Source organism: Arachis hypogaea, chromosome 18, assembly GCF_003086295.3.
Source record: "Arachis hypogaea cultivar Tifrunner chromosome 18, arahy.Tifrunner.gnm2.J5K5, whole genome shotgun sequence".
Lineage (NCBI taxonomy): Eukaryota > Viridiplantae > Streptophyta > Magnoliopsida > Fabales > Fabaceae > Arachis > Arachis hypogaea.
The window spans coordinates 4,296,609-4,320,401 of record NC_092053.1 but is presented as its reverse complement, the minus strand read 5'-3'; the positions used below and the strand labels follow the sequence as shown (position 1 = coordinate 4,320,401).

Here is a 23,793-nt window from a genome sequence, read left to right as displayed (position 1 = left end):
GCTCAGCTCTTTTTTCAACATAGAATGCTTGACATGCCCAGTTGGAGTTGGTTGGTTCAATGAGTCCTTGAACAAGAAGGGCTGCACATTCAGCTCTTGCCAACTTAAGATCTTCAGGGTTCATTCCTGAATGCGTGGCCTTTGTAGGGTTGATGTCTTCATTCTTTTTGAAGGGAAGTCGGACATAAAATTCTGGATTTTTCCATAAAGGAGCAGGGTGGTTGAATTGATCATGACTATCACAGCAAGCACTGAGGAGTAGCTGCTGGATCTCCTTATATTCTTCTGGAGCTTCTTGGATTTCAAGGATACTTTGTATCCCTGTAAAAGGCAAAAACTGCCCTTTGTAACTCAGACCAGTGGGTTTGATATGTAGCCCATGAGTTCGGAAGAAGGCATCGAATCCGAACAAAACATCTTTGTCAGGGAGGTAGCTTCCCAGCACTCTAAGCCAAGTGGTCTGGCCTGCAAATATCTCCAGTCCAACTGGTTTTTTGGAGATGAGATTGATGGTGAAGACTTCACTGTTAGCTGCTGCGAATTTCTTGGAAAAAGGTGCCCACATTTCTTTTGGTAAGACATGTGGTTTTACAACAGTAGCACAAGATCCAGTGTCCATTAATGCAACGGCCTTTATTGGTTTATCATAGACAGATGTCTTGACTTTTAGATCAAAATGAGGTCTAGGAGTACCATCAATCTGTTTTACTCCTAAAGATCCGAGATACCCAAGTTCTTCTTCTGGCATACTCGTTCCTTTAGGAATTCTTGTGGTGATGGAAGCAATAGATGATATGATAAAGATAGACCTTTTTGGTGGGAGGTCTTCTTCTGAACTATTCTCTTCTGAGTCAGAGTCCTGGAAAACGTATTCAGTTTCATCATCTTTGCTTCTCTGTTCCTCAAGTACTGACTCTAGATCTTCCTCATCACCAATGGAGGCAGCATCCATTAAAGACTGGAGCATTTTTATTTCCTTCTTTGTCTTGTGAGGACATGACTTAGCAAAGTGTCCTTGTTTTCCACAAATGAAGCATTTGTTTGACTTGGTATGGGGTTTCCTCCTTTTGAAGTAACGATATTTTTGCTTGCTTCTTCTCCTTCTGAATGCTTTCTGATGAAATGTATTGGTTGATGATCGCCAATGCGTCTTTTTCTTTGGCTTGCATTCACACATACTTGACTCTTTGCACTTAATTTTCAGATGGGATTTGCTGCATGCTCCTTTGAGTTTGCCTGAGTTTTTGTTAAGCTGTTTGAACATTTGTTGTTGTTCACACAACTTGTCCAAGGCAGCTAGGGCTAACTGGTATATTTCTCCAATGGTTGTGGTAGCCACTTCTTTGCGAAGAGTCATCATCATTCGCTGTATTTCAGGCTGAAACTCATCTGGCAAGGATGCTATAAAGACTTGCTTAAGTGGCGGATTATTATTTCCTCCAAGAGGATAATATTTAGCAGCCATCTTTTTGTAGTGTTTTTCCAAGTCTTTTCTGTTGAGGGAACAGCACTTCATCTCAAAGTATTCTTGAGAATTTCTTTTTTGGATAATTGCAATGTCTCCTAGAAATTCTTGATGTATTATCCCCAGAAATTGTGAAGAGGTACCATTGATGAGCTGGAGTCTTTCATACTCAGAAAGGTTAGTTGCCCATTCTCGGAGATTGCCAGTCATCCGATTTATGAAATCTGCAAGGACTTGTCTGCTTGTGAGATTTGGGTTGGCCATGTTGGTCTGAATCCACGCACTAAATTCATTCAACCTTTCTCTGTACCTTGCTGGTGGGACATCATCAAAAGTGAACCATTTGTTGGGAGTTTTAACTTCAATTGGGCTTATATAATCGTGATTTGCTGAAGTTTCTGGTTCATCTCTTTCAGAAGTTATCTCTTCCTCCTCTTCTTCTACAGGGTTGACCATGGCTATTGCTGAAAGATCTGCTTCATAGTCTCCTTCAGACTCCTCATCTTCTTGTTCACTGGTCTCAGTAGTCTCATCTTCTGATTCTCCAGTAATCTCTTCACTGGGTGATTGAGTATCCAGAGTAAGGGTATAAATTGATCGTCCTGGAGCAGGCGACCCTTCTTTGATGCCCTTATCTTTCATAGGGACATTGGAAGATGTCTCATCTCTAAAAAAGTTTCCTGGCTTCCAAGGAGGATGAGGTCTAGATTGGAGGGATGGCTGAGGTTGTTGTGGCCTAGGCAAGGACGAATGATGCCGTCCTTGAGGAGAAATAGATCTTTTAGTGTTTGCTTGCCTGGCCAAATGGTAGGTGGATTTGAAGATGGAGTCATAATCTGGGGTTTCTGGTGGTGAATATGTGGAAGGGAATAAGACAGGTGAATATGAGGGGTATGGTTTGGCATACATGGATAATGGGTCTATGGACAGCGTCTGGGGTACAGTCGTTTTGCTTTTGTCCATCTCAATTTGTCGAAGTTGAGCCTTGACTTGATCCAATTCTCTGTTCTTCTTTTGGAATTCTGGGCCAAAGTAGCGATTGTCAATGTAGGCCTTGAGTTCTTGATCAAGTTGAAAAGCTTGTGCAGAAAGTCGATCTTTGAGTTCAGCCACTTGTTCTGCCATAGAACTTAATTGTACTGAGAGACCCTCAGTTTTCTCTACAAGAGTATCAAGAGTGTGATCTATCCGGAGCAGTACTTTATTTTGGCTGACTGCATTATCTGTATGCCAATTGAGCACCTCTTCTTGAGGAGTTGTTGCTTGATGTCCATGTGGAGTGATTCCTTGAGGTATCACATAAGGTCTCCTTGTGATTTTCTTTTCATCAGTTTGGGTCACTAAAGGTGGGAATTCTTCCTCATAAGATCTGAGGGTGGCGATACATGGGATTGTATCGACTGGCTGAAAAGGATAATCTGCGAAGCTTTTCCTAGACAGTTTTGTCCTCTTGATCATTGGTTTCTTTCTGAGCATTGGAGCTGATTCAGCATCATCAGGAGGCTCAGGTCTTTTATAGGAGCATGGGGCTTGTAACGACTTTTTCTTCTTTTTCTTGTTCCTCCGTCTTCTAGTATAATCTTCATCATCAGTGTCACTCCATTGATTAGCACAGTCACAGTCAGAATCACACATAGAGGGATCAACATCCCAAATGAAGTGGCCATTTACGTGAGAGACGTAAACAGGTTTTCCATTCTCATAGAAATGCACTGGTGGATCATTTTGATCATGAGTTGTTTGCACCTGAACAGGAGAGATCATATTGATCCTTCTGAAGGATGATCTTCGCAGTGAAATTTGTTTGGTCATTCCAGGTTTCTGAAAGACAGTCGTCACTGTACCATCACTATTATGGGTAATAGTTGGAGGTGCTGTAGTATGAACATCAACCTGTTCTTTTGGGAAAGCTTTCTCATAATCAGTAATCCATTCCAACGGAATGATAGAAGAAAGTTCTTCAGTAGTGATCATCCTTGGAATATTTACTATTGCAGGTCCTCCAGCACTGTCTGTGAACATGAATAGGGCTTCTCCAGTAGTGTTTGGGAGATTAAGATCAAGAGCATGATCTTGGACTCTGTAGAGGACTTGGTGATGTAAGGTGGCCTGTTCAGCATTAGAGTCTTGAATTACTCCTACCAATTGTATTTGGATTTTCAGCCTTTGACTTATCGTAGGATCTGATAATCTCATGGTGAAATTAGGAGCTATAGTAAGAATGACACTTCCATTTGAGAGTGTTGTTACTAATGCTCCGATCAAGGCATGTTGGTATTCTTTGAAAGTAGTATCTAAAAGAGCAACTTTGGCTGTTACCGGAAGAGATCTCCTTCCATGAAGGGTAAGAATGAGCCTGACTGCCCCTAGATGCATATGAGTGTAGCCTTGGTTTTGGTAGTTTTCGATGAGTTCTTGTGGGATTTCTAAGGTTATGTATTGTTCAGCAGTAGTGGCTTTTAAACCACACTGTTGGAGATTAGAGGACTGGATGACTTCTTTGGGAGGAGGAGAAGGGTTTCTATGGATGAGATGGCGAATAGAAATGAGGGTTGATTTCTTTTGTCTGTGGTAGAAAGAGTAAGGACTTATGAGAGGGTATTCAGTGGCCGGGGTACGTGAGTCTTCTGGAACATGAGTGAATTCTACCAACTGATCAATTTTATTTCCAAGAGTTTTCTTTAAACTGGAGGGTAATCGGTCTATGCTCAGAGGGGTAGAGTGATGTATAGGTTGAGAAGAGCTTGATGAGTCTGTGATATTCATGATTATATTTAGTGATTCTCTCTTACTTGCTTTTACTAGTAATACCTTCTTCTTCCTCTTATCAACCTGAGGCTCTGATACCACAGGGGTGGATCTCCAGTACTTCAGGATGACAATGAGATAATGCATCATTTGCTTATCCCAATCACTCTTTTCAACTATTATAACGAGTGAGATCAAAGGGTCCGAGCAAAACTTAGCATTATAACATTGAGTCCCTTTTCCACTATGAGAAATTCCCATGGATCTGGTCCATGCCATTTTCTGATGAAGAGTGGTATTATGATAGCACATGGATATAGGGAAGACAGAGCCCAGATATACCACATCATTTCCTCTGGTATAGGTCCTTGGATTATTGGTATAGTGCAAAAAGGGGTATCCACATCAAAGTACTTTGGATTTGGATGTATTTGGGTTATGGTAAAGAGCTGGTGTAACTAATAGAACAAAGTTTGATATCTTCTAAGAGGCATTTGTTTAAAAAGAAAAAGGGTGACAAAAGAAAGAAAAATAACCGAAAACAGCAAGTAAAGGACACAGTTTTTTTGGGTGGTGAAAGGACATGGGTTAATGGTAGATTTTCTTGTTAATTGTAATTAGCAAGTGAGTTTTGTTAAGACAGTTTTTGACCCAAAACGACGCCGTAGAGAGAGAGAAGAAGGTTCATTCTGTTTTACCCTGGAAACCGGAAAGTCAACAAAGTCAGTGTTAGCTACTTGGCTTCACATAACTTCACTGTTTACTCAGATCTCTTTCACTTCCGTTCGATCTTCGGTTTCTGGATTTGTCACTTGCTTCACAATGCGGATCTTCGTTCTCCTCTCCTTCACCACTCTCCTCCTCTTCTCCACCTTCTCAATTACTTATTGCAAGGACTCCGCCACCACCGCCGCCGCCGCCGCCGCTGATGACGATGAAGATCTCAGTTTCCTCGAAGAGGCCGATGACACCTCCTCCTCTCATCATCACCAGTACGAAGGTCACTACCCGGATCCCGACCAAATCGACGACGCTGATCTCGACGACTTCACTGGCTTCGACGAGACAGAGTTCAATCCTGACGCCTACAAAGAAGCCGAAGTGGACGAAAAGGATGTCGTCATTTTGAAGGATAAGAACTTCACCGACGTTGTCAAGAACAACCGCTACGTTATGGTTGAGTTCTACGCGCCTTGGTGCGGTCACTGCCAAGCCTTGGCTCCCGAGTACGCCGCCGCCGCCACTGAGCTGAAGGGCGAGAACGTCATTTTGGCGAAGGTGGATGCAACGGAGGAGAACGAATTAGCGCAGGAGTACGATATACAGGGTTTTCCCACCGTGTACTTCTTCATTGATGGAGTTCACAAGACTTACAATGGCCTCAGGAACAAGTAACTATCTCGTTCTCAATTCTCTATCTCTGTGGAATTTGATTCTAACTATGTGTTTGACAGATTTAGAATTCAGCGGTGTAATTGCATCCAAGCTGAAATTTGATGTCACGTTGTGTTTTGTATACAAGTTCTTGCTTTTGTTGGATCTGAATTTTACTTTGTTTTTGAATTTGGGATGCAGAGATGCTATAGTGAGCTGGATTAAGAAGAAGATAGGACCTGGTATCTACAACATTACCACAGTGGAGGATGCTGAACGCATTTTGACCTCCGAAAGCAAAGTTGTTTTGGGATTCCTTAACTCTTTAGTCGTAAGTATTTATATGTCTTCGTCAAGCTACAATCGCCTGTTTGGTTAGATCTGGTAGGACCGGTATCAAAGTGAAGTGGAATTTGTCTCTTTTTTTTTTGTACCTTTTAACATGGATTTTGAAATTGATGGTTACTAATGATATTCATCATGATAACTTGATCTTGTCGTAGCAAGTCTATGTTTCCCAATTGACCAGTCAACAAATTTCTCCTTGATGAAGCTGCACGATATGTTATTGTCATTTATCTGGATTATATGATAGGGTTAAGCAAACCTATATAATTGTATATTTAAAATGTTGGTTGTTATGCTTCATTAACCCTGTCATAAAATCAGGGTCCGGAGAGTGACGAGCTAGCTGCTGCATCAAGACTTGAGGATGAAGTCACCTTTTATCAAACTGTGAATCCTGATGTGGCGAAGCTTTTCCATATTGACCCGAGCATTAAGCGCCCAACTTTGATCCTGATCAAGAGAGAAGAGGAAAAACTGAACCATTTTGGTTTGTTTTCTATCTTATTCTTCCCTCTTCTGCTAGTTAACATGATGTTTACAGTAAAGATGTATTTTTCCCCCCATCTCTGCAGATGGTCAATTTGTGAAGTCTGAACTAGCAGACTTTGTGTTCGCCAATAAGCTTCCCTTGGTAACAACTTTTACAAGAGAAAGCGCACCATCAGTTTTTGAAAATCCAATCAAGAAACAGGTAATTATCCATATGCATCTATCTATCTAATTATATTGTAATCTTGAGATATTCTTTAGAAATGACACCACATTATCCTTCTAATGGTGTTATGTTTTTTAAACTGAACATTTAGATATTGTTGTTTGCAACCTCAAACGATTCGGAAAAGTTCCTCCCGGTATTTCAAGATGCAGCAAAATTTTTCAAGGGGAAGGTATGTTTCATTGCAGGCTGTTATTGGCTTTCTATATGTTATAACTTTTTTTCTCTTTAGAGCGTCGACGAATGTGTATATGACTTGTATTTCAGAACACTACTATTTAAATACAATACATGCTATACCTCAGAATTCAGGTGCAGGGTACTGCTGTATGGGTCATGAAAGTAGACTGGGAGGATGGAGTTGATGAAATTTAGTTGAGTCACATTGAGTTAATGAATAATTGTATGTTTTATCTGTTGCAGCTGATCTTTGTGTATGTGCAAGTGGATAATGAAGATGTTGGAAAGCCGGTTTCAGATTACTTTGGTATATCTGGGGATGGTCCAAATGTAATTAGTCCTTCTTCCCTTTCAAATTTATTTAAGAGGTTGAGGTTTGAAAGTTATGATATTTCACATATTACATGAAATGAATTTAAGTAACCATTGGAATTTCAATGCAGGTACTTGCATACACTGGTAATGATGATGGAAGAAAATTTGTGCTTGATGGGGAGATGACTATTGACAAAATAAAGGTATTCTGTTTGCCTTCTTGCAAGGGGTTCTGTTAGAAGTTGCTACCAAGTTGTGGGATGATCTTGGATGTTAGTTTTGAATTCTGTTAGTTAACAAGGTTTAAATTGAAAACTGTATTTTGGCTAAAGATTCCAAATCTTTATTCTATATCAGGCGTTTGGGGAAGATTTCCTTCAAGACAAGCTAAAACCTTTCTACAAGTCGGATCCAGTTCCAGAAAGTGTGAGTTGTTTTCTTTTCCAGCCATGAATCATATTCTATTGAATCAGTCGATGATGTGTAACCTTTTGTTATCTTGGTGACAGAATGATGGTGATGTGAAAATAGTTGTTGGGAATAACTTTGACAAAATTGTCTTGGATGAATCAAAGGATGTTCTCCTAGAGGTATAATTGAACCCACTAGATTGGTGTTACATTTGTATCTGTACCTTGGACATGTTAGTTTAATGTTTGTCATAATCTCAGATTTATGCTCCCTGGTGTGGTCACTGCCAAGCACTGGAACCAATATACAACAAACTTGCAAAACATCTTCGCAGTATTGACTCACTTGTCATAGCCAAGATGGATGGAACAACAAATGAGCATCCTAGGGCAAAGGTAAACAATATAAATTTAAACTAGACTCATTCTAAATTTTGAATTTTCAAGGATGCAGAAAAACACTTTGTTTTGCCTTTCATGAATACATCTGTATGCAGTCATGATAGGATTCAAGAATTAATCGATTCATATTCACTTTGCAGTCTGATGGATTCCCCACACTACTCTTCTTCCCAGCAGGAAACAAGAGTTTTGACCCTGTACGTTGATATTTCATTTACTTTAGATCCGACTCGTGATCATTTCTTTTACATGGAAGATATGTATGTCCTTGTCTAAACATGCTATCGGTTCATTGTGTCTGCAGATTACCGTTGATACAGATCGTACAGTGGTAGCTTTCTACAAGTTCCTCAAGAAACATGCATCAATCCCATTCAAGCTCCAGAAACCAGCCTCGGCCTCGACTTCTAAACCTGAGGGTACTGATGTTACCAAGGAGAGTTCTGACGTCAAGGAAAGCAAGAGTAGCAGTAGCGACTTGAAGGATGAATTATAAGGTGAATTAAGTTATATATATTTATATTTACAAAGAGGCATGATTAGGCAAAGACGACTGAGCACAACTAAAAAGGAGAAAAGAATATTTCCCCAGAGAAGAAAGTGGGATAAAATGGGGGCCAATATATGTATTACTATCATCTTTAATTCTTTCGACTTTTTCTTTTGGATATTTTAGAATTTTGGTTAGACTTCGTTAAAGAAAGAATTACTTATATTTTAGTTTATTTATTTAGCTCACCAATAATAAATTTTGCTCGACCAGTAATTATTTGAAAAAATATTTAACGCAAGGAGATATTATAAATGAACACAGGAATAATTAAGGGGCAAATAATCTTTGGGTTTCCTGACAAATGTTGATTGTTTAATAAGGAATTTCTTATATCTTCATGAGTCTGGAAGACAATTGTTTCTGTTTTGTGTGGGTTATATGACGACTTCTATATCAATTTGATTATCACCTGCTAAACTGAAATATAATAGTAGCAAGGGAGCAATGCCTAACATTTGATATCCTTCCATTGTCATTGAGCCTTGTCCTGTTATTATTGAGATAAACATTATACAACTACTAATGCCTTTAAATGCCGATAAGTCAATTATATGAAACTCACATTATTTTTATTATTATTATTATTATTAAAAGCGTCAATCGTTCCAGCCTAAGTAATTGGGAGGATGTGTTAAATAAGGGAAATCTCAGAAAATCAAATATAATCACGTTTAAGTAACCTTTCTTTTCCCCTCTTTTGATGTGTTTATAATTTATAACTTGAAATTAATCATGAAAGTCATCATGAATCCTTATTGCCATGAAAAGAGCCTTAAATACTTGAAACTGAAAACTATAATGGCATTTTAAGTGTTCGGAATATGACAAATATATTATAGTATGTCTCATCATTGATAGACACTATTGTTTTAACTTTTAACCAACTTGACTCTATCATTCCATCAATACATAGAAACAGTGTGCACCGCCATAACGTAGACATACAAGTACAATTAACCCCTACGAAAATATAAAGTTCTCTCCTGAATTGCATGAAAAGCAAGCTTTTCCCTTCATTAAAAATGTACATGCCTGTTTCCAAGTACATAAAAAATTACTTGAAACATGCGAGTGCGGTATGCCTGGTTCCATGCAATTCCGCATATACGTCTACTCTGTCTCCATCTGTACATACATGTGAAATAATATGTCCACAAATAAGCACGTAACTCTCATAAAATTAAAATTAAATAACTTACTCTTCATATATTATATATAGTTTATATACGCTATCTCAGCTCAATTTCATTTTTATAACTCAAAAACACTAGTTTCTTTTCCACGAAACAAGGTTGTTTTGCATTTCACATGATCTTTTCTTCCTTATTAATCTTCAACGACTAAGAAAAATTATTTCCTCTAATTCGCGCCTCTTTCCGTTTTCCCAACGCTTACGTGTCCGGATCCCGTGCCTCCATTCCCGCTGACCGTTCGATTATTTTCCAAAATCTCGAGATCTTCTCTAACCTAACCGTTTTATCAGCTGTCACTTCTCACACACTCGGATCTACCGGTTTTCCCTTTTTGCTTCGATTCAAACACTTTCTCACACACATTCTTCAGTCTTCATAGTTCGTTCCTCTTCATTTTCAATTTCAACTTCAAATTCAGATCTACGTTCTTCTGTTCTCCACTTTGTTCTTCTCTGAACCAATAACAATGGCGAGTGCGAGATCCTTGTTTGTTTTTCTCGCTCTACTCTCCTTATTATTGTTGCACCATCACCTCACTGTCTCAGCAGAGTCTCCGCCGTCTCCGTCACCGGAATCGCCAGCTGACTCGCCCGCAAGCTCACCGGTAAAGTCATCCTCATCTCCATCTCCATCTCCATCTCCTTCACTTTCTCCTTCTGTTTTGGCTTTTGCTCCTGGCGTTGGCGCTCCAAACTCTGCTCCGGCCAGTTCGCCAGACGCTTCATCGCCGCCGGAGCCTTATTCGGAAACTCAGAGTCCTGATTTTTCGCCGGAGAGCTCTCCATTTACATCTCCATCTCCTTCACCAGCGGATGGAAGCTCACTAAGCCGCGCCGGTTTGGACCCCGAGGATGAGACCGCAACTGCATCCGGAGAAGGAGGAATGAGCGGCGGCAAGAAGGCCGGGATAGTGATCGGAGTTATCGTTGCCGCCGCCGTGGTTGCACTGGCAGGGATGGTGTACAAGAAGCGGCAGGAGAATATACGGCGCTCTCAGTACGGATCCGCTGCCAGAGGAGGGCTTCTGTAATATACGTAGTAGGTTTATACGTACAACTACGTTAACATGTAACACACGTTTGTTTTTGCTATTATACCATAGATTCAATATTTTTCTAGCTGCTAGATTCATTATTCATTCCATTATTATTGGTTGTGGCGGATACTATGTTGATTCCATTTGATTCTTTATTTTGTTGGTCATCATGTGATGATTGAAACATCTTTCTTCCATTTTTAAGAGTATCATCATCATTTTGCAGATCTTCTTATTTGCTAGCTGTAATAGTGATAATAAATAAAGGTTGTGGGGAATTTATATTATTTTACTTCACTTCTGATTTGTAGTTTTCTACACTTTCGGTCTAATATTGTTATTGTAGGTAAAGAAAACGAAAAGGGAATAGAAAAATGATGATTTACACTTAAGATTTAGTTATTTTGTATGCTAAAAGTATATTTTAAGAAAATAATAATATAATTTTTTTAAGTTTTGAATACATTTAATACATTAAAAATATAAAAATATTTATTATTTCAATAATTTTTAATAAAACATTTTTCTTAGCAAATTCCTAACTTAATTAAGACAAAAAAATTTAATTTCGATGCCTTCAGTATATAATAATTTTATATTTTATATTTTATTTGGATTCAGAACAATTATGTAAGACATTTCATGTGAAAAAAAAGTTTGTGCAATTGATGTCAAGTCTAAGATTGATTTAGCTTTGAATAAAACTTTACAACTAAACAAAATATCTAACTAAGTCTAACTAACTTATTATAACTATTTCGCGCTTCTTTTTCTCTTCTTTCTCCTTCTCCTTCTTCTCCTCTTTCTCCTTTTTCTTTTCCTTCTCCTTCTCCTTCACGTTTTTCCTCCTTCTTTGCATTCCTCCTCCTCTTCCCGCTAATGTTGCTACTTCTTTTTTTCTTCTTCCTCTTTTTTTTTTCATCTTTTTCTATTCTTATCATCGTCACCAACACTTCCATCTCTTCGTTATTATCATCATCGTCATCTTCTTCTTATATATATATATCAATTTAAATTCAGAATGCACCGAAATTTCTTAACGATGACGATACACAAATAAACTCAGTTTAAAACAAATTCAGACCATAATACATCAAAATTAAATCTAGAATGCACCGAAATTTAATGATAACCCAACTTTTCCTCTCCTTCTTCATTGTCATCATCATCTTCTTCCTCTCCTCTTCCTCCTCTTTTTTTCTCACCTTTTTATTTCGTCATCTCGTCGTCACTACCACCACATCACCACCTCTATCTCCTTCTCTTTCTTTTTTTATTTGAATTTTTTTTATCTCCTCCTTCCTTTTCCTCCTCCTCCTCTATCATAATTATTATCATCATCGTTAAGTTCAAATCTGTAATGCAGCGAAATTCCTTAATGATGACGGCACACAAATACCCTTAGTTTAAAACAATTTTAAACTAAAAGTGCACCTTATTTAAATTCAAAATACACCGAAATTAAATCTAGAATGTATCAAACTCAAAATTTCTCCTCTTTTTTTTCATCATTATCATCATCTTCTTTTCTTCATCTTTTTCTTATTGTTTTATCTTCTCATTATTCTCTGGTTTACTCTTTTATCAAGAATAAAAAAAAATAAGTAAAGAAGAAGAAAAAATGTAATAAAAAAAATAAGTAAAGAAGAAGAAAAAATGTATAATGCTGCAAAATCACTAGGAAGAGGAGGAGGAAAAGAAAAAAAAAAGCAGCAACAAAAATAAAATTAAAAGAAGAACGACGAGAAGGAAACACGCAAAGAAAAAGGAACGCTAAAAAAAGGAGGAGAAACAGGAAGAAGGAGAAGAAGAAGGAAGAGAAGAGGAACACAGGAACGTTCAAGTAATTGGAGGTGTATTCACACTCTCACTAATGAGACTGATTTGACCAATTTGATTGAACTTGATTGTAAAAAAGATTTGGATGTGTAACATGACTTTTTAATTTTAGTTTATTCTAATGAATATTTTTATTTAAGCTAATAAACCCAGACAATAAGCCAAGGCGTACAAACGAGATTCTTACAATTCGATAAACAATTTGTGCAAACTTAAATTATTTTTTGCATATTGGGTGACAAACATGAGAGTGGTTTTCTTGTTTCTGTAATTTGTTAAACATGCAACCTTAGCCTTCTTAAGATAATATTACAGGGCATTGTTCCAACTTCCAACCCATCATTCTCCACATATTGCTATTTATTTTTACTGATGGGGGTAAAGCAAAATACATTGTGGTCTGTAACTCTATATCTCATGCAGCTGTGGAGCACCCCCACCCCCTTCAACTTTGAAATCAAGACTTCAATTACAAGAAAATTTTCTGACTACGTTGAAAGTAAATTTCAATACTAGAACATCACATGTACACCAGGACCCTAAACTCTTCACTCAGGATCCATTAACCTTTACTCATCTGCAGGAGGGTCTACCCACCTTCCATGCTCTTTTATTAAATCAATCAATGCATTGGTTGCATACTCCATTTCAATTCCTCGCTTCACCACAGTCTGTAATTATAATATCATTGAACTTAGTTTCAAACTTCACTCACCAAAGAAAACTAAAAGTTGGTTTTTCTTTTTTTTTGTTAGGTGTGATGCTAGTAATTTGGGAATGAAGAATATGTTACCTTCCCAACATAAAGGTCAATCTTTCCGGGAGCTCCTCCCACATAACCAAAGTCTGCATCAGCCATCTCTCCGGGTCCATTTACAATGCATCCCATGATTGCAATCTGATGCAGGAGACAACAACACATTACAAAAACAGCAGAGTTTCTTGTTTTATGCAACTTTGCAAACCATAGTGCATTGTTACAAGAGCGAGATGCGTGGTTTACAGAGGAAAGGAGTTAGGAGTAGGTGATTACCGAAACACCAGGCAAGTGTGATGTCTTTTCCCGAATTTGTGCACTTATTTCTTGAAGATCAAACAATGTTCTGCCACAGGATGGGCATGACACATACTCCTGCAACACATTAGACATAGAAGTAAAGATCACAGATGCTATTCCTTCGAATTCAACGTATGTCTTGTTAAAGGGTTGAACAACATACTGTCTTTGTGTTTCTCATTCTGCACCCTTGCAGCAAATTGAAAGATGTATTTCTGAGGAACTCGAAATCCTTGTCTGGGGCTTCTAAGAGGATACCATCTCCAAGCCCATCAACCAGCAGTGCTCCAGCATTAGAACCGGCTCCAATGACTAAGTCATCCCTGTAAGTAGAAGAACTTTGGTTTCACAAGGACTGCATTTCTCGAATCTTGAACAATAAATACCATAACTTTGAATTACCTATGAATCCCATGTGGAAACTGAATGTGGTGGATGACAGGGAAGTCCAGAGAATTTTCAGAGAGGTACTCAAATAGCCTGACATCAATGTTAATAAATCAGGATTACCATAATCATATACACATGCAGGTAGCAGTGTTAAGTGGGTCATTTATTACTATTTAGAGAGAGGAGCCAAGAAAAGAGGGTCTAGGATTGATACTGATTGCATTGATGCAGCCAGATTGATGCAACAAATAGTTAATCATGAGTAACATTGTCACCTTCTTGCTGCATGAACTCTACTAATTTTCTCTTCTGTATAAGGCAGCTCATGAAGAATCATAGTAGCATCAACACCTTTGAGAATTTCCAGTTCTTCATATGGCTCGTCACCTCGTACAGACACAACCAGCCGTGTACCTAACAGAACCAAAAAGTCACCTAAGATCACATATGAACTTTGAAGTGCATGTATAAAGATGTTATCATAGCAAATTGTAAATTTCAGCATATAAATTTGTTAACAAACTTATATCCTCCTTAGCTCATGTCAAAAATTCAAAGTAACAAGTAATTTTCACAAGGAGTGTAAAATGTCATTAAACCTTAAGGATAGTCATTGGGTAGTACCTTGTGGCAAAAGCTTGTACGCTCCAGTAGATAGTTCCTTAAGATTTACTAGAACTATGGCATTGGGTAATGGCTTTGTTAGCTGCTCTGACAAAGGAGTTATAACCCCCATACTTATATCTATCAGTCTCTTGAGAGCTAGCCGCTGATACAGTATCCAAAATGGGAAAGAGGGAACAAACCATGCCATCAGTTGCAATTGATTGAAAAATACAGTAGTATGAGGAATGAGGCAGAACAGGTAATGGTGCCTTGGTAAAGGTTCTTACAGAATCATGGTCATCTACTGGAGGAAGTTCCCGCAACAAGATTGAATCTACTGTTGCCAGATCCTGCATATATATAACAGTATACTGTCAATAATTTCTTATTTAAATCCATCAGATATTCATTCAACAAAAAGAGCAACAGAAACCCCTTTTTTGACATGTAAAAAAGTAACAGAAACCTTAAATGGCATGCCAACAACGAGTTTGGCCGCAAGTGACTTGTAGAGAAGCTCTGGCATCTGCAAAAAATATTAGGGGAAATAAATTTTAGAATGATGTAATGTACCCGTGCTTGCAAATCGAAAATGTTCCAAAATGTTACCTTCAACTGATCCAAGGTTACTGCCATGAGAACAGAACCGTCCCGGTGGAGGACACCTCGGTAATCCACTTCCTCACCCTGTATTACATTGTAAATGTGTTACAAATGTATGAGGAGTTCCATAAGGAAAACATGGAAAACTTTTCTTAATTGTCTGCATGTGGTATGTATTTTGGTTAAGTTTGTTACACAAGTTTATACTTTACCTCTTTTTGCACCGGCAATTGACCAGTTCGGCGCTGGAAGTCAAAATAATGTCTATGCTTTTCTTCATAAGGTGCCTGTAGAAATAGATCCATCAGAATTCCTTGGTATTTGTCAATGTAAGAAGAGTCTAGTTGACTTAGGATTTCAAACAAAGGCATTCATTTGAATCACATACCACTCCTTTCTGGAGTTCAGCTGCTTTCATTCCAAGGTTTGCTAACCTTCTACAAGGATCTATCTCCTCCTCTGGTGGTTCAGTGAGTGAAACCCTTATTGTATCACCTAACCCATCCTGAACAAAGACATATCAAAATAGTACACCATAATGAATGGTAAGAAGCTGAATGAACATATCCTTTTTTTTAATAATTAGCAATACATTATTATATCCATACCTGAAGAAGAGTACCAATGCCAATTGCAGACTTCATCCTTCCATCCTCACCTTCTCCAGCTTCAGTTACTCCCAAGTGTAACGGATAATCCCAGCCTTGGACATACATTTCAGCTACAAGTAACCGGTATGCTTGGACCATGATAACCGGATTGCTTGCTTTCATAGAAAAAACAAAATTGTGAAAGTCCAACTTTCGACATATCCTTGCAAATTCAAAGGCAGATTCAACCTGTTGCAATCATTGTTTATGAGAAGGAAAATTCTCTGTTGAAAATCACATAAATTACCAGAGACATATAGCAGAATGGGAGGGGGAAGTACTGCTTACCATTCCCCTTGGAGAATCTCCATAATAGCTCATTATACGATCTGAAAGACTGCCATGGTTTGTCCCGATGCGCATTGCTCTCCCATATTTCTTACACTTCTCAACCAATGGTGTGAATACCTGGCAATAAATAAAGCTTAAAGTAAGTCAGTAAAAAGAAGGAAATAAAGTTTTTAAACATCAGTGAACAAAACAATTCTAGCAAACAAAAATAAGGCCTTGTTTGGACATGGATTCTGCTTCGGTGAAACCCTGCTCAGATTTTTGTCTGGAAAACAAGAAGTGGACAAGGGAAGGGGATGGTCTTTACCTGTTCAATATGCTCAAGTTCTTTCTGATAGTCATCTTCAGTGTACTCTAACTGTTCAAATTGAGCCCGTCTATCAGCTGCGAAAGGCCACAATCATGGATTCAGAATATAAGCAAACAATTAAAACAAATGAAGGGGGAAAAAAGATTGACAAATAACAATTTGAAGAGGTGCACATACCAAAATTTCCCGGGTTGACACGGATCTTTTCAAAGCATTCAGCCACTCGCAAAGCAACGGATGGAGCAAAATGAATATCAGCCACCAAAGGAATGTTGTAGCTGGACACACAAATAAAAAATTTGAAAACATAAGATGAACTTACAACTTACAGCATCAACTTTTTTAATAAATCTCAAGAATAACCACATTAATACTTACTTTTTCTGCACAAGGGAGTTCTTAATCTCATAACATGCATCAGCTTCTTTCTTTCCCTGTACTGTTATTCTCACAATATCAGCTCCTTTATCTGCTATTTTCATCACCTGCCAATAAACAACAGATAAATAAACATAATCCACCAATTCCATCAATAGTTATTTTTCTTTTTCAACAGAAAAAAAGGAAACACAGATAAATAGCGGAAACGATGTAACTTAAATAGAAGCTTGTAATGTAAATTGAAAGCAGAAGAAAAGATGTAAAACCTGTTCAACTGTCCCAGCAACATCCTTAGTGTCAGTTGTAGTCATCGTCTGAATTCTTATCGGATGCTCACTACCAAGAGCCACGTTACCAACCATCACTGTCCTTGTCTTCCTCCTAACCATCTTGTGTAATGATTCACAATATTTTTGCCTAGGAACTACATTGAAATTATTAACCATGCCTCAGAGAAAGCTAAAATGAATAGATAACCACATAGCAGAAACACTCCAAATACCAATTAGGCTCCATAGATTACATATACATTTGGTTGTGAAATTGATGGACAACAAAGGCAACTGAAGCTATAAATTCAATTTGAAAATAAAGAGGAGGATTTGAGGTATGGAACTTATTCTTCACATAGAACAATTTGCTTTGATTGCATGCATCATATAGAAATCAGTTTTCAAGTGTCTCTCTGCATCAATAATCATACCTAGAAGAGGACTTCCTGGGGATGCAGGTTGAAGTTCAGCAATATCCTGGCCCCCAGAACTTGAGTTCCTGATAATTGAAACCTTTGTTCTTCCAGACTTGAATCTCCTCAAATCAGAAACTCTCACAAAATCCATACTTTTTGCAAACCCCAAGCTGGAATCTCTGGTCTTGAGGGCAGAAAAAGAGGCTGGCACAGCTCCTGCACCCGCAGCCATTTTCAAAGAGTAACAGCACCTCACCTCACCTTGATCACATTAAACAAAACTCAAATCAACTTTGGGCATATGAGAAACAAGTACAAACATGTCATAATTAACAAAAAAAAAAAAAAAAAAACAAGGAATTCTCTCTGAATGAATTTCAAATTAGGAACAGATAGAAAGCATAAGCTAACATAACAAGTTTATATATTGAATCTGTACCTAAAGAGTGCTGGGAATTGAGAAAGGAAGAGTTTTGGAAAGTGGGTTGTGAAGAAATGAGAGAGTTGAATTTAAGAGTGCTTTCAAGTATGGGATTACCTGGTTAAAATGAAGGTGATTGATGGAGAGAGTGAAGGGTCTGGAGAGTGTGAAGAAAGAAGTGAAATTGGTGGTGGAAACTGGAAAGTGTAAAACAATATTCAATGGTCTCTTTTTTTTGCCCTTTTGATCTTTTATTTTTTTCTGATTTCTATGTGCCTCTTTTCTCAGATTCAAAGGCACCGAGATTTGAATGTGTATTTATTAGAGCATGAAGAAATGAATTAGATTTACAAGGTCAAGAAAAAAAGGGGGTACATTTTCTTAGTACTCAGAACAAGACAACAAAATTGTCTGCTTAGCTTTACACACCAAATCAGCATCTAAAGAAACATTATCCTCAGCCAGAAATTCAACTTTGCGCATTTACCCTTTATTTTTTAATTAATTTTTTCAGTTTTAGTGAACCACGCATTAAACATTTTTTATGAACAACAAGTGATAGATAATACAAATACATAATAAATTTTCTTAAAAGTAAATATATATTGACCGTATAATTTAAATGACATAGTCTCTCCATATTCATGTAGAAATTGCGAATTTAAATCTCTCTATATTTGAAAAAAAAAATATATTGATTTAAATATTTCATAATTAATCAATTGCAAGGGGCCAAGTAGCAAATTATGTTTGACTGAATGACCCCTGGTTTTGCAGCGGAAATTAATTGGAGGGAAGGGCGGTTAGGTGTAACGTGGTGGTTAGGTGAGTTGGTGGTCAAGGAAGAAGGACAGTGAAGTCATTTCAACATAATTAGGAAATTAAAGAGTCAAATTAAAAACTCAAACAATTCTTAAAATAATAAAATGTAGACCACCTTCTGATGATTTGTCCTACTATCTTTTTTTCACAATCATGTTATATATTCACAACAAAAATTATCTCGCATAAAACAATATATATTAATTAATTTTAAGTGTTCACATTTCTTTTTCTTTGTTCTCTTTTTTAGTTTTATCCGTCTATTTAGACTTAGAATGTCTTGGTGGAATATTCCAATGCTATACGACATCCAAATAAATAAAGGATTATTATTATTAGTAATAAAATAATAAAGGCAACGTTGAAGATTGAATACTGGGGATGCGTGTTGGAAACACACGCACAATCCAACGAACACAGATAGATTAGGAAATAGGAACCCTCAATTGCAAATTGAGGTAAAAAAAAAAAGAGTGATAAAATTAAAATTTTAAGGGGTTTTTATACCAAGTGTTTAAAGCATTTTAAATATTAAATTATAAATTTTAATAGTATAAAAATAAAATATTAATTTAAAGTATTAACTAATATTAATAAAAAATATTAATTCCTTAACATTTTTTTTTGGTAAATATATTTGAAGTCTTTAACGTAACATGTATTTAATAAATATTGAAATATAAAAATTGTCAACGTGTGTTTTAAAAATCACTTTAAAAGTACTATCATTAAAAAATTTATATAAAAATACAAGTCAAATATAAATTTTTTAAATTTTATATTCATTAAATACGTTGAAAAAATAACAAATTTTCACTTTTATCCTCTTAACAATGCCACCAGAATACTTTTTATATTTTCAAAATTATTCGTAACCCACACTTATATATTATATTAAAAATATATTAGGGATGAGTATTGAATCAAAAATCTTTTTTTGATATAAAAAATCTTTAATCATTAAATTAAAATATTTAATAAAAAATATTATATTTTTATTTATATAAAAATCAAATCTATTTAATAATATATAAATATCAAACTATAACACTAAAATCTCATTAGATTATTGAATATTGTAATTATTTTAGATCTCGGTATGCACAAGCACAACACTCGAATCACACTTTGTTTTTTGGTTAATAACACTCGAATAACTCTACTCCTCCATCTTCTGTTACTTACAAAAAAAAGAAGCCTAATCAAAGGATTATTTGGGCTTATTAGTCTCTTGAATTTGGGCTTCCAGTTCTTCCTCTAAACAAAAAAAAATATTGGATAGTTGTTTGATAATATATATTTGGTCACGGTCTCACGGATTATTCGTTGTTTGATTCTTACTTAACAATTATCAATCATTCAAGACCAAAAAAAATATATATATATCAATCATTGTTACCTAAGAAGTTAATAATATACTTAACTTTAAACTAATTTGGATTGGTCGAGTGGTCAACTCATTCGTCCGTTTAAGCAAGTGTTGGGAGTTTGAATCCTACTTGTTGCATGCAGCAACTCATTGGCCAGCGGCAGACCCTTAAATGGAGCTCAAATTCACGACAGATTAGTCCTTAACCTATCGGGTTGGGGATACCGTTTGGGTAAACCAAAAACTTGTGCACAAGATGATCCACCTATGTCTAAATACATGATGTGGTTGTAGACTCGAAAAGGAAAATTTTCAAGTGTACTGGAACACCGATATTCTAGTTGTTATAATAGTTGATTTTAATTAATATATATTATATATATTTTTTATAATTCAGATCACAGGTTAAAACAATTGAAACACCGGTATTTTTGATACTCTTAAAACTCTTCCAAAATTATATTACACAATTCGGTGCATTTTACTTTCCTACATAAACCATGTCCATAGTGGTTATGGGATTCTAATGTGCTATCAAAAAAACACACCTGCATTGGGTTTTGGTCTAAATATTTTGACCATTATATTTGGTTGCTTGTATTCTTAAAACAGTTTAAATTTTGTGATATTATGGTGATAACTTCTTTTAAAAAAAACTACATATGACAACAAAAGTTAAGAACACAATGGGCACATGACATGATGTAACATTGCAGGTTGGAAGAGACAAGAAGCAACAAATACAACTCAACAATTCCATTTTAGGAGTCTCATCATCTTGCTCTTGTTACCGAAGCCCTGTAATTATGATGGGCTTATATTATATATACAACTAATATTCAAGATAATCTATGGTCCAAATTACTATACAGATATTACTATGTTACACATTAAGTTGCTGCCATATAATAAGCTGTACAATCAAGACTTGTGTAACAATAAACAATATGAGCTCACCAAAAATAAATAAAAAAGAATCAACACTATGAAAGAAGCCACATGGGAGTTTCAGTTTCAGGTGTGATTTGAGTTGTGTTGATTTTGCACTCCTCCACTTTGTTGTTGTTGTTGTTGTTGCTGCCAAGTTCTCCTCCATCTAAGAATCTCACCAATAATTGAACTTCCACTCATCACCACACTAAACCCAGCAAATGTTGCAAGAATTATTGACAGAATTGCTCTCTTGGTAACCTGAAATTGACCATTCTAATCCACTCAAGTCAGTTTTCATCTGATTATTTCTTATTATATGATTCATTGGTTTAATGTAACAAATATGAGAAATGAATTACCAGGGAGTAAAATATGTGTGCAAAGAGAGCCACCAGAACTAATTGGACAGATGCATAAACCCATGTGAACTTGCTCTTCACTGCATAGACACACACACAAAAACTTTGATGAGTTTCTTAGAAAAAAAGTATCTTGATCAAAGCTGTTTTGCAAATCTACCCATGGTGGTTGATGTCATGGCAGACAGTAGGCCTAATACACAAGAAAATGGAAGAGATATGGAAATTGCATTGTGCCCCATTTCACCAACCTGCAAAGAGTTGAATATGTGAGACTATATATAAAACAAAAGTATGTAACTTTGGTAGATCTGAGTTAGAGGAGTGTTGTTCTTAGTTCTTACCAATAACTGTTCAAGGAAACAGAAATAGGCAAGCATGCTCACAATCACAAGCACTGGCAGTTCCTGCCAAAACCTGTTGCATAATTTAGCACACATATTAAAACTGTAACAATCATGGATCATAGCATCAAAACAAAAGAAACTAGACATGCCTGTAATCATCATGGTGCTGAGAGCTTGCTCCAGGATTATTCTGAGTTTGAACATTTCGAATGCGTAAGAGGGTGACAGAAAGGTTCCTAACCTCCTCCTTACAAACATCACAGGTCTTGTTGCCCTTGATAGTGAACCATTTAATGGCACAGTCTTTGTGAGCAAGAGCAAGTTCACCTTTGCAGCTGCATTCCATCTTCAGTGTCTCCCCTCCTTCACACAGATCAATCAGACATATTCTGCACACAGCTTCTTCTTCAGCTATATCTTCTCCATCATCATCATCATCATCATCATCTCCATTTTCTGAACCAAGAGAAACACTAAAATGCCTTAATAACAAGTTCTATCATGTTTCATCAATGCATAGGCAACATAGATAGATAGATAGATACCAGTATCTTTTGTTGTGTACTTGGTTAACCAATCATTCCCTTCTTTTAATAGAGGAGTGGAAGGAACAACACGGAAGAATGAATCCATTCTCCTATGGCCTTTTTCTTTGGTATTGATAGGTACTGAACGAGACCGAGCTATCATCCCCTGAGTCTCTACCCTCTGCAAATGTTTCTAAGAGGTTAAAGAGTCTAGATTTTATTGTTGCAAGAACAACAACAGAAGTTGAATTGAATGGAATTTCAGCAAGGACTATAGTGGCTGAGAATCTTACACATGGAGAACCACCAAGAATTGCAGCCTGAACAGAATCTGTGTTTGCATGACCCAATTCTTCTACAGGTAATGATGAAGTTCTCTTGATCTTAGTTGTGAACATCTTAGTGAGGGACACCGATCTTGAGATTGAAGAAGACTTGTCTTTCTCTTGATGATGATCTAAAGAGGAACATTCTGGAGCTAAAATATTAGCCTTTTCGATATCCGAATTCGGTGTCCTATGATTCCTTAAGGTGAATTTTGGCAATATGTTTCTTATGGATGATGATGATGATGATGATGATGATGATTTAGTTCTAGATGAGGGTCCTGAAGAAGATGATGAAGAAGAAGAAGAAGTAGTATTTATTGGGGCATCAACAGAACGAGAAGTCACAAGAAAATTGACTCTCTTATGAGTTGGAGTTGGACTTGGTGTCAATGGCATCTTTATGGCTACATAATCCTGAGATTTTGCCTCTTCTGATGATGAACATGTTCTTGATGATGCTATATCCGCCACAAGATTCTGTTCTTTCCAATCATGAACATCTGTGGTTTCTTCATTCAACCCCATTGAATCATCAAACTATATCACAGGATATAAAAGAATCAATTAATTCAGCAGGCCATCAAAGTGCTTCAAGATTGCAACACCATTAAAACTTTACTAAACAAGAAACTTGTGAGCTTGAAATAAGCAGAAAAGAAGCAAAATTTAAGAGGAAAGAAAAGAAAAGAAAAGAAAAGTAATTAGTTAGTTAATTACCCCGTGAAGTGGAAGTGAAAGTGTTCGTTTGCATGAAAGAGTTTCTGCAGCAGCATCATGTTTCTTCTGAATAGTCATTTGGTGGTGACAAAACAAACTTAGGAGAGAAAGAAAGAGCAAATAAAGGAAATTAAATTTCAGTGGTTGAAGGCAACAAACACAAGAATCATAGTCATGTGAATATGTGATGGTGCCTCTCTGTATATATATATATATATATATAACACTTTTTTGTGACTAGTTTGTGTGTTTTCTTAGTGCATAATAAATTTTAGTGACATGTGAGAGAGGCAAATAAGGAGAAGGCTTTAAATTGGGCAAGTTAGATAAGCAGGGAAGTGAAAGTTTATCATTAAAGTTTTTATGAGCATTTTTTAAACACTCTCTTCTCTTCACTCATTCTCACTCTCCACAC

General features: G+C 36.6%; 4 protein-coding genes across 6 annotated transcripts; 2 read left to right on the top strand and 2 right to left on the bottom strand.

The window, feature by feature from the left end:
• The first annotated feature begins 4,708 nt into the window (after positions 1 to 4,708).
• On the top strand, positions 4,709 to 8,682 carry LOC112770927 (protein disulfide isomerase-like 1-4). The gene is made up of 12 exons (XM_025815411.3): positions 4,709 to 5,604; positions 5,789 to 5,918; positions 6,257 to 6,422; positions 6,508 to 6,626; positions 6,742 to 6,822; positions 7,074 to 7,160; positions 7,274 to 7,348; positions 7,503 to 7,571; positions 7,655 to 7,735; positions 7,817 to 7,951; positions 8,098 to 8,154; positions 8,262 to 8,682. The coding sequence occupies exons 1-12, from the start codon at positions 5,036 to 5,038 to the stop codon at positions 8,451 to 8,453; spliced, it is 1,761 nt and encodes a 586-aa protein (XP_025671196.1). The 5' UTR covers positions 4,709 to 5,035; the 3' UTR covers positions 8,454 to 8,682.
• Positions 8,683 to 9,759: 1,077 nt separating this feature from the next.
• On the top strand, positions 9,760 to 11,036 carry LOC112773265 (uncharacterized). The gene has a single exon (XM_025818345.2). It carries the CDS (start codon positions 10,170 to 10,172, stop codon positions 10,731 to 10,733), a length of 564 nt encoding a protein of 187 aa, XP_025674130.1. The 5' UTR covers positions 9,760 to 10,169; the 3' UTR covers positions 10,734 to 11,036.
• Positions 11,037 to 12,832: 1,796 nt separating this feature from the next.
• On the bottom strand, positions 12,833 to 18,508 carry LOC112769151 (4-hydroxy-3-methylbut-2-en-1-yl diphosphate synthase (ferredoxin), chloroplastic). Of its 2 annotated transcripts, none has more exons than XM_025813588.3 (20): positions 18,093 to 18,508; positions 17,570 to 17,815; positions 17,133 to 17,290; positions 16,864 to 16,970; positions 16,663 to 16,763; positions 16,483 to 16,559; positions 16,173 to 16,292; positions 15,843 to 16,073; positions 15,623 to 15,739; positions 15,447 to 15,521; positions 15,241 to 15,318; positions 15,098 to 15,157; positions 14,919 to 14,981; positions 14,650 to 14,794; positions 14,301 to 14,439; positions 14,038 to 14,115; positions 13,799 to 13,958; positions 13,612 to 13,710; positions 13,372 to 13,476; positions 12,833 to 13,249 (listed from the first exon to the last, which is right to left on the bottom strand). In XM_025813588.3, the coding sequence occupies exons 2-20, from the start codon at positions 17,784 to 17,786 to the stop codon at positions 13,148 to 13,150; spliced, it is 2,232 nt and encodes a 743-aa protein (XP_025669373.1). In that variant the 5' UTR covers positions 17,787 to 17,815; positions 18,093 to 18,508; the 3' UTR covers positions 12,833 to 13,147. The 2 variants fall into 2 exon arrangements, with proteins under 2 accessions (XP_025669373.1, XP_025669372.1); XM_025813587.3 differs by having other exon boundaries at positions 17,994 to 18,440.
• A 2,399-nt stretch (positions 18,509 to 20,907) lies between these two features.
• On the bottom strand, positions 20,908 to 23,793 carry LOC112771346 (uncharacterized). 2 transcript variants are annotated; one of them, XM_025816062.3, is made up of 8 exons: positions 23,379 to 23,793; positions 22,626 to 23,198; positions 22,351 to 22,513; positions 21,955 to 22,261; positions 21,803 to 21,875; positions 21,619 to 21,709; positions 21,459 to 21,538; positions 20,908 to 21,372 (listed from the first exon to the last, which is right to left on the bottom strand). In XM_025816062.3, exons 1-8 carry the CDS (start codon positions 23,454 to 23,456, stop codon positions 21,181 to 21,183), a joined length of 1,557 nt encoding a protein of 518 aa, XP_025671847.1. In that variant the 5' UTR covers positions 23,457 to 23,793; the 3' UTR covers positions 20,908 to 21,180. The 2 variants fall into 2 exon arrangements, with proteins under 2 accessions (XP_025671847.1, XP_025671848.1); XM_025816063.3 differs by having other exon boundaries at positions 20,908 to 21,357.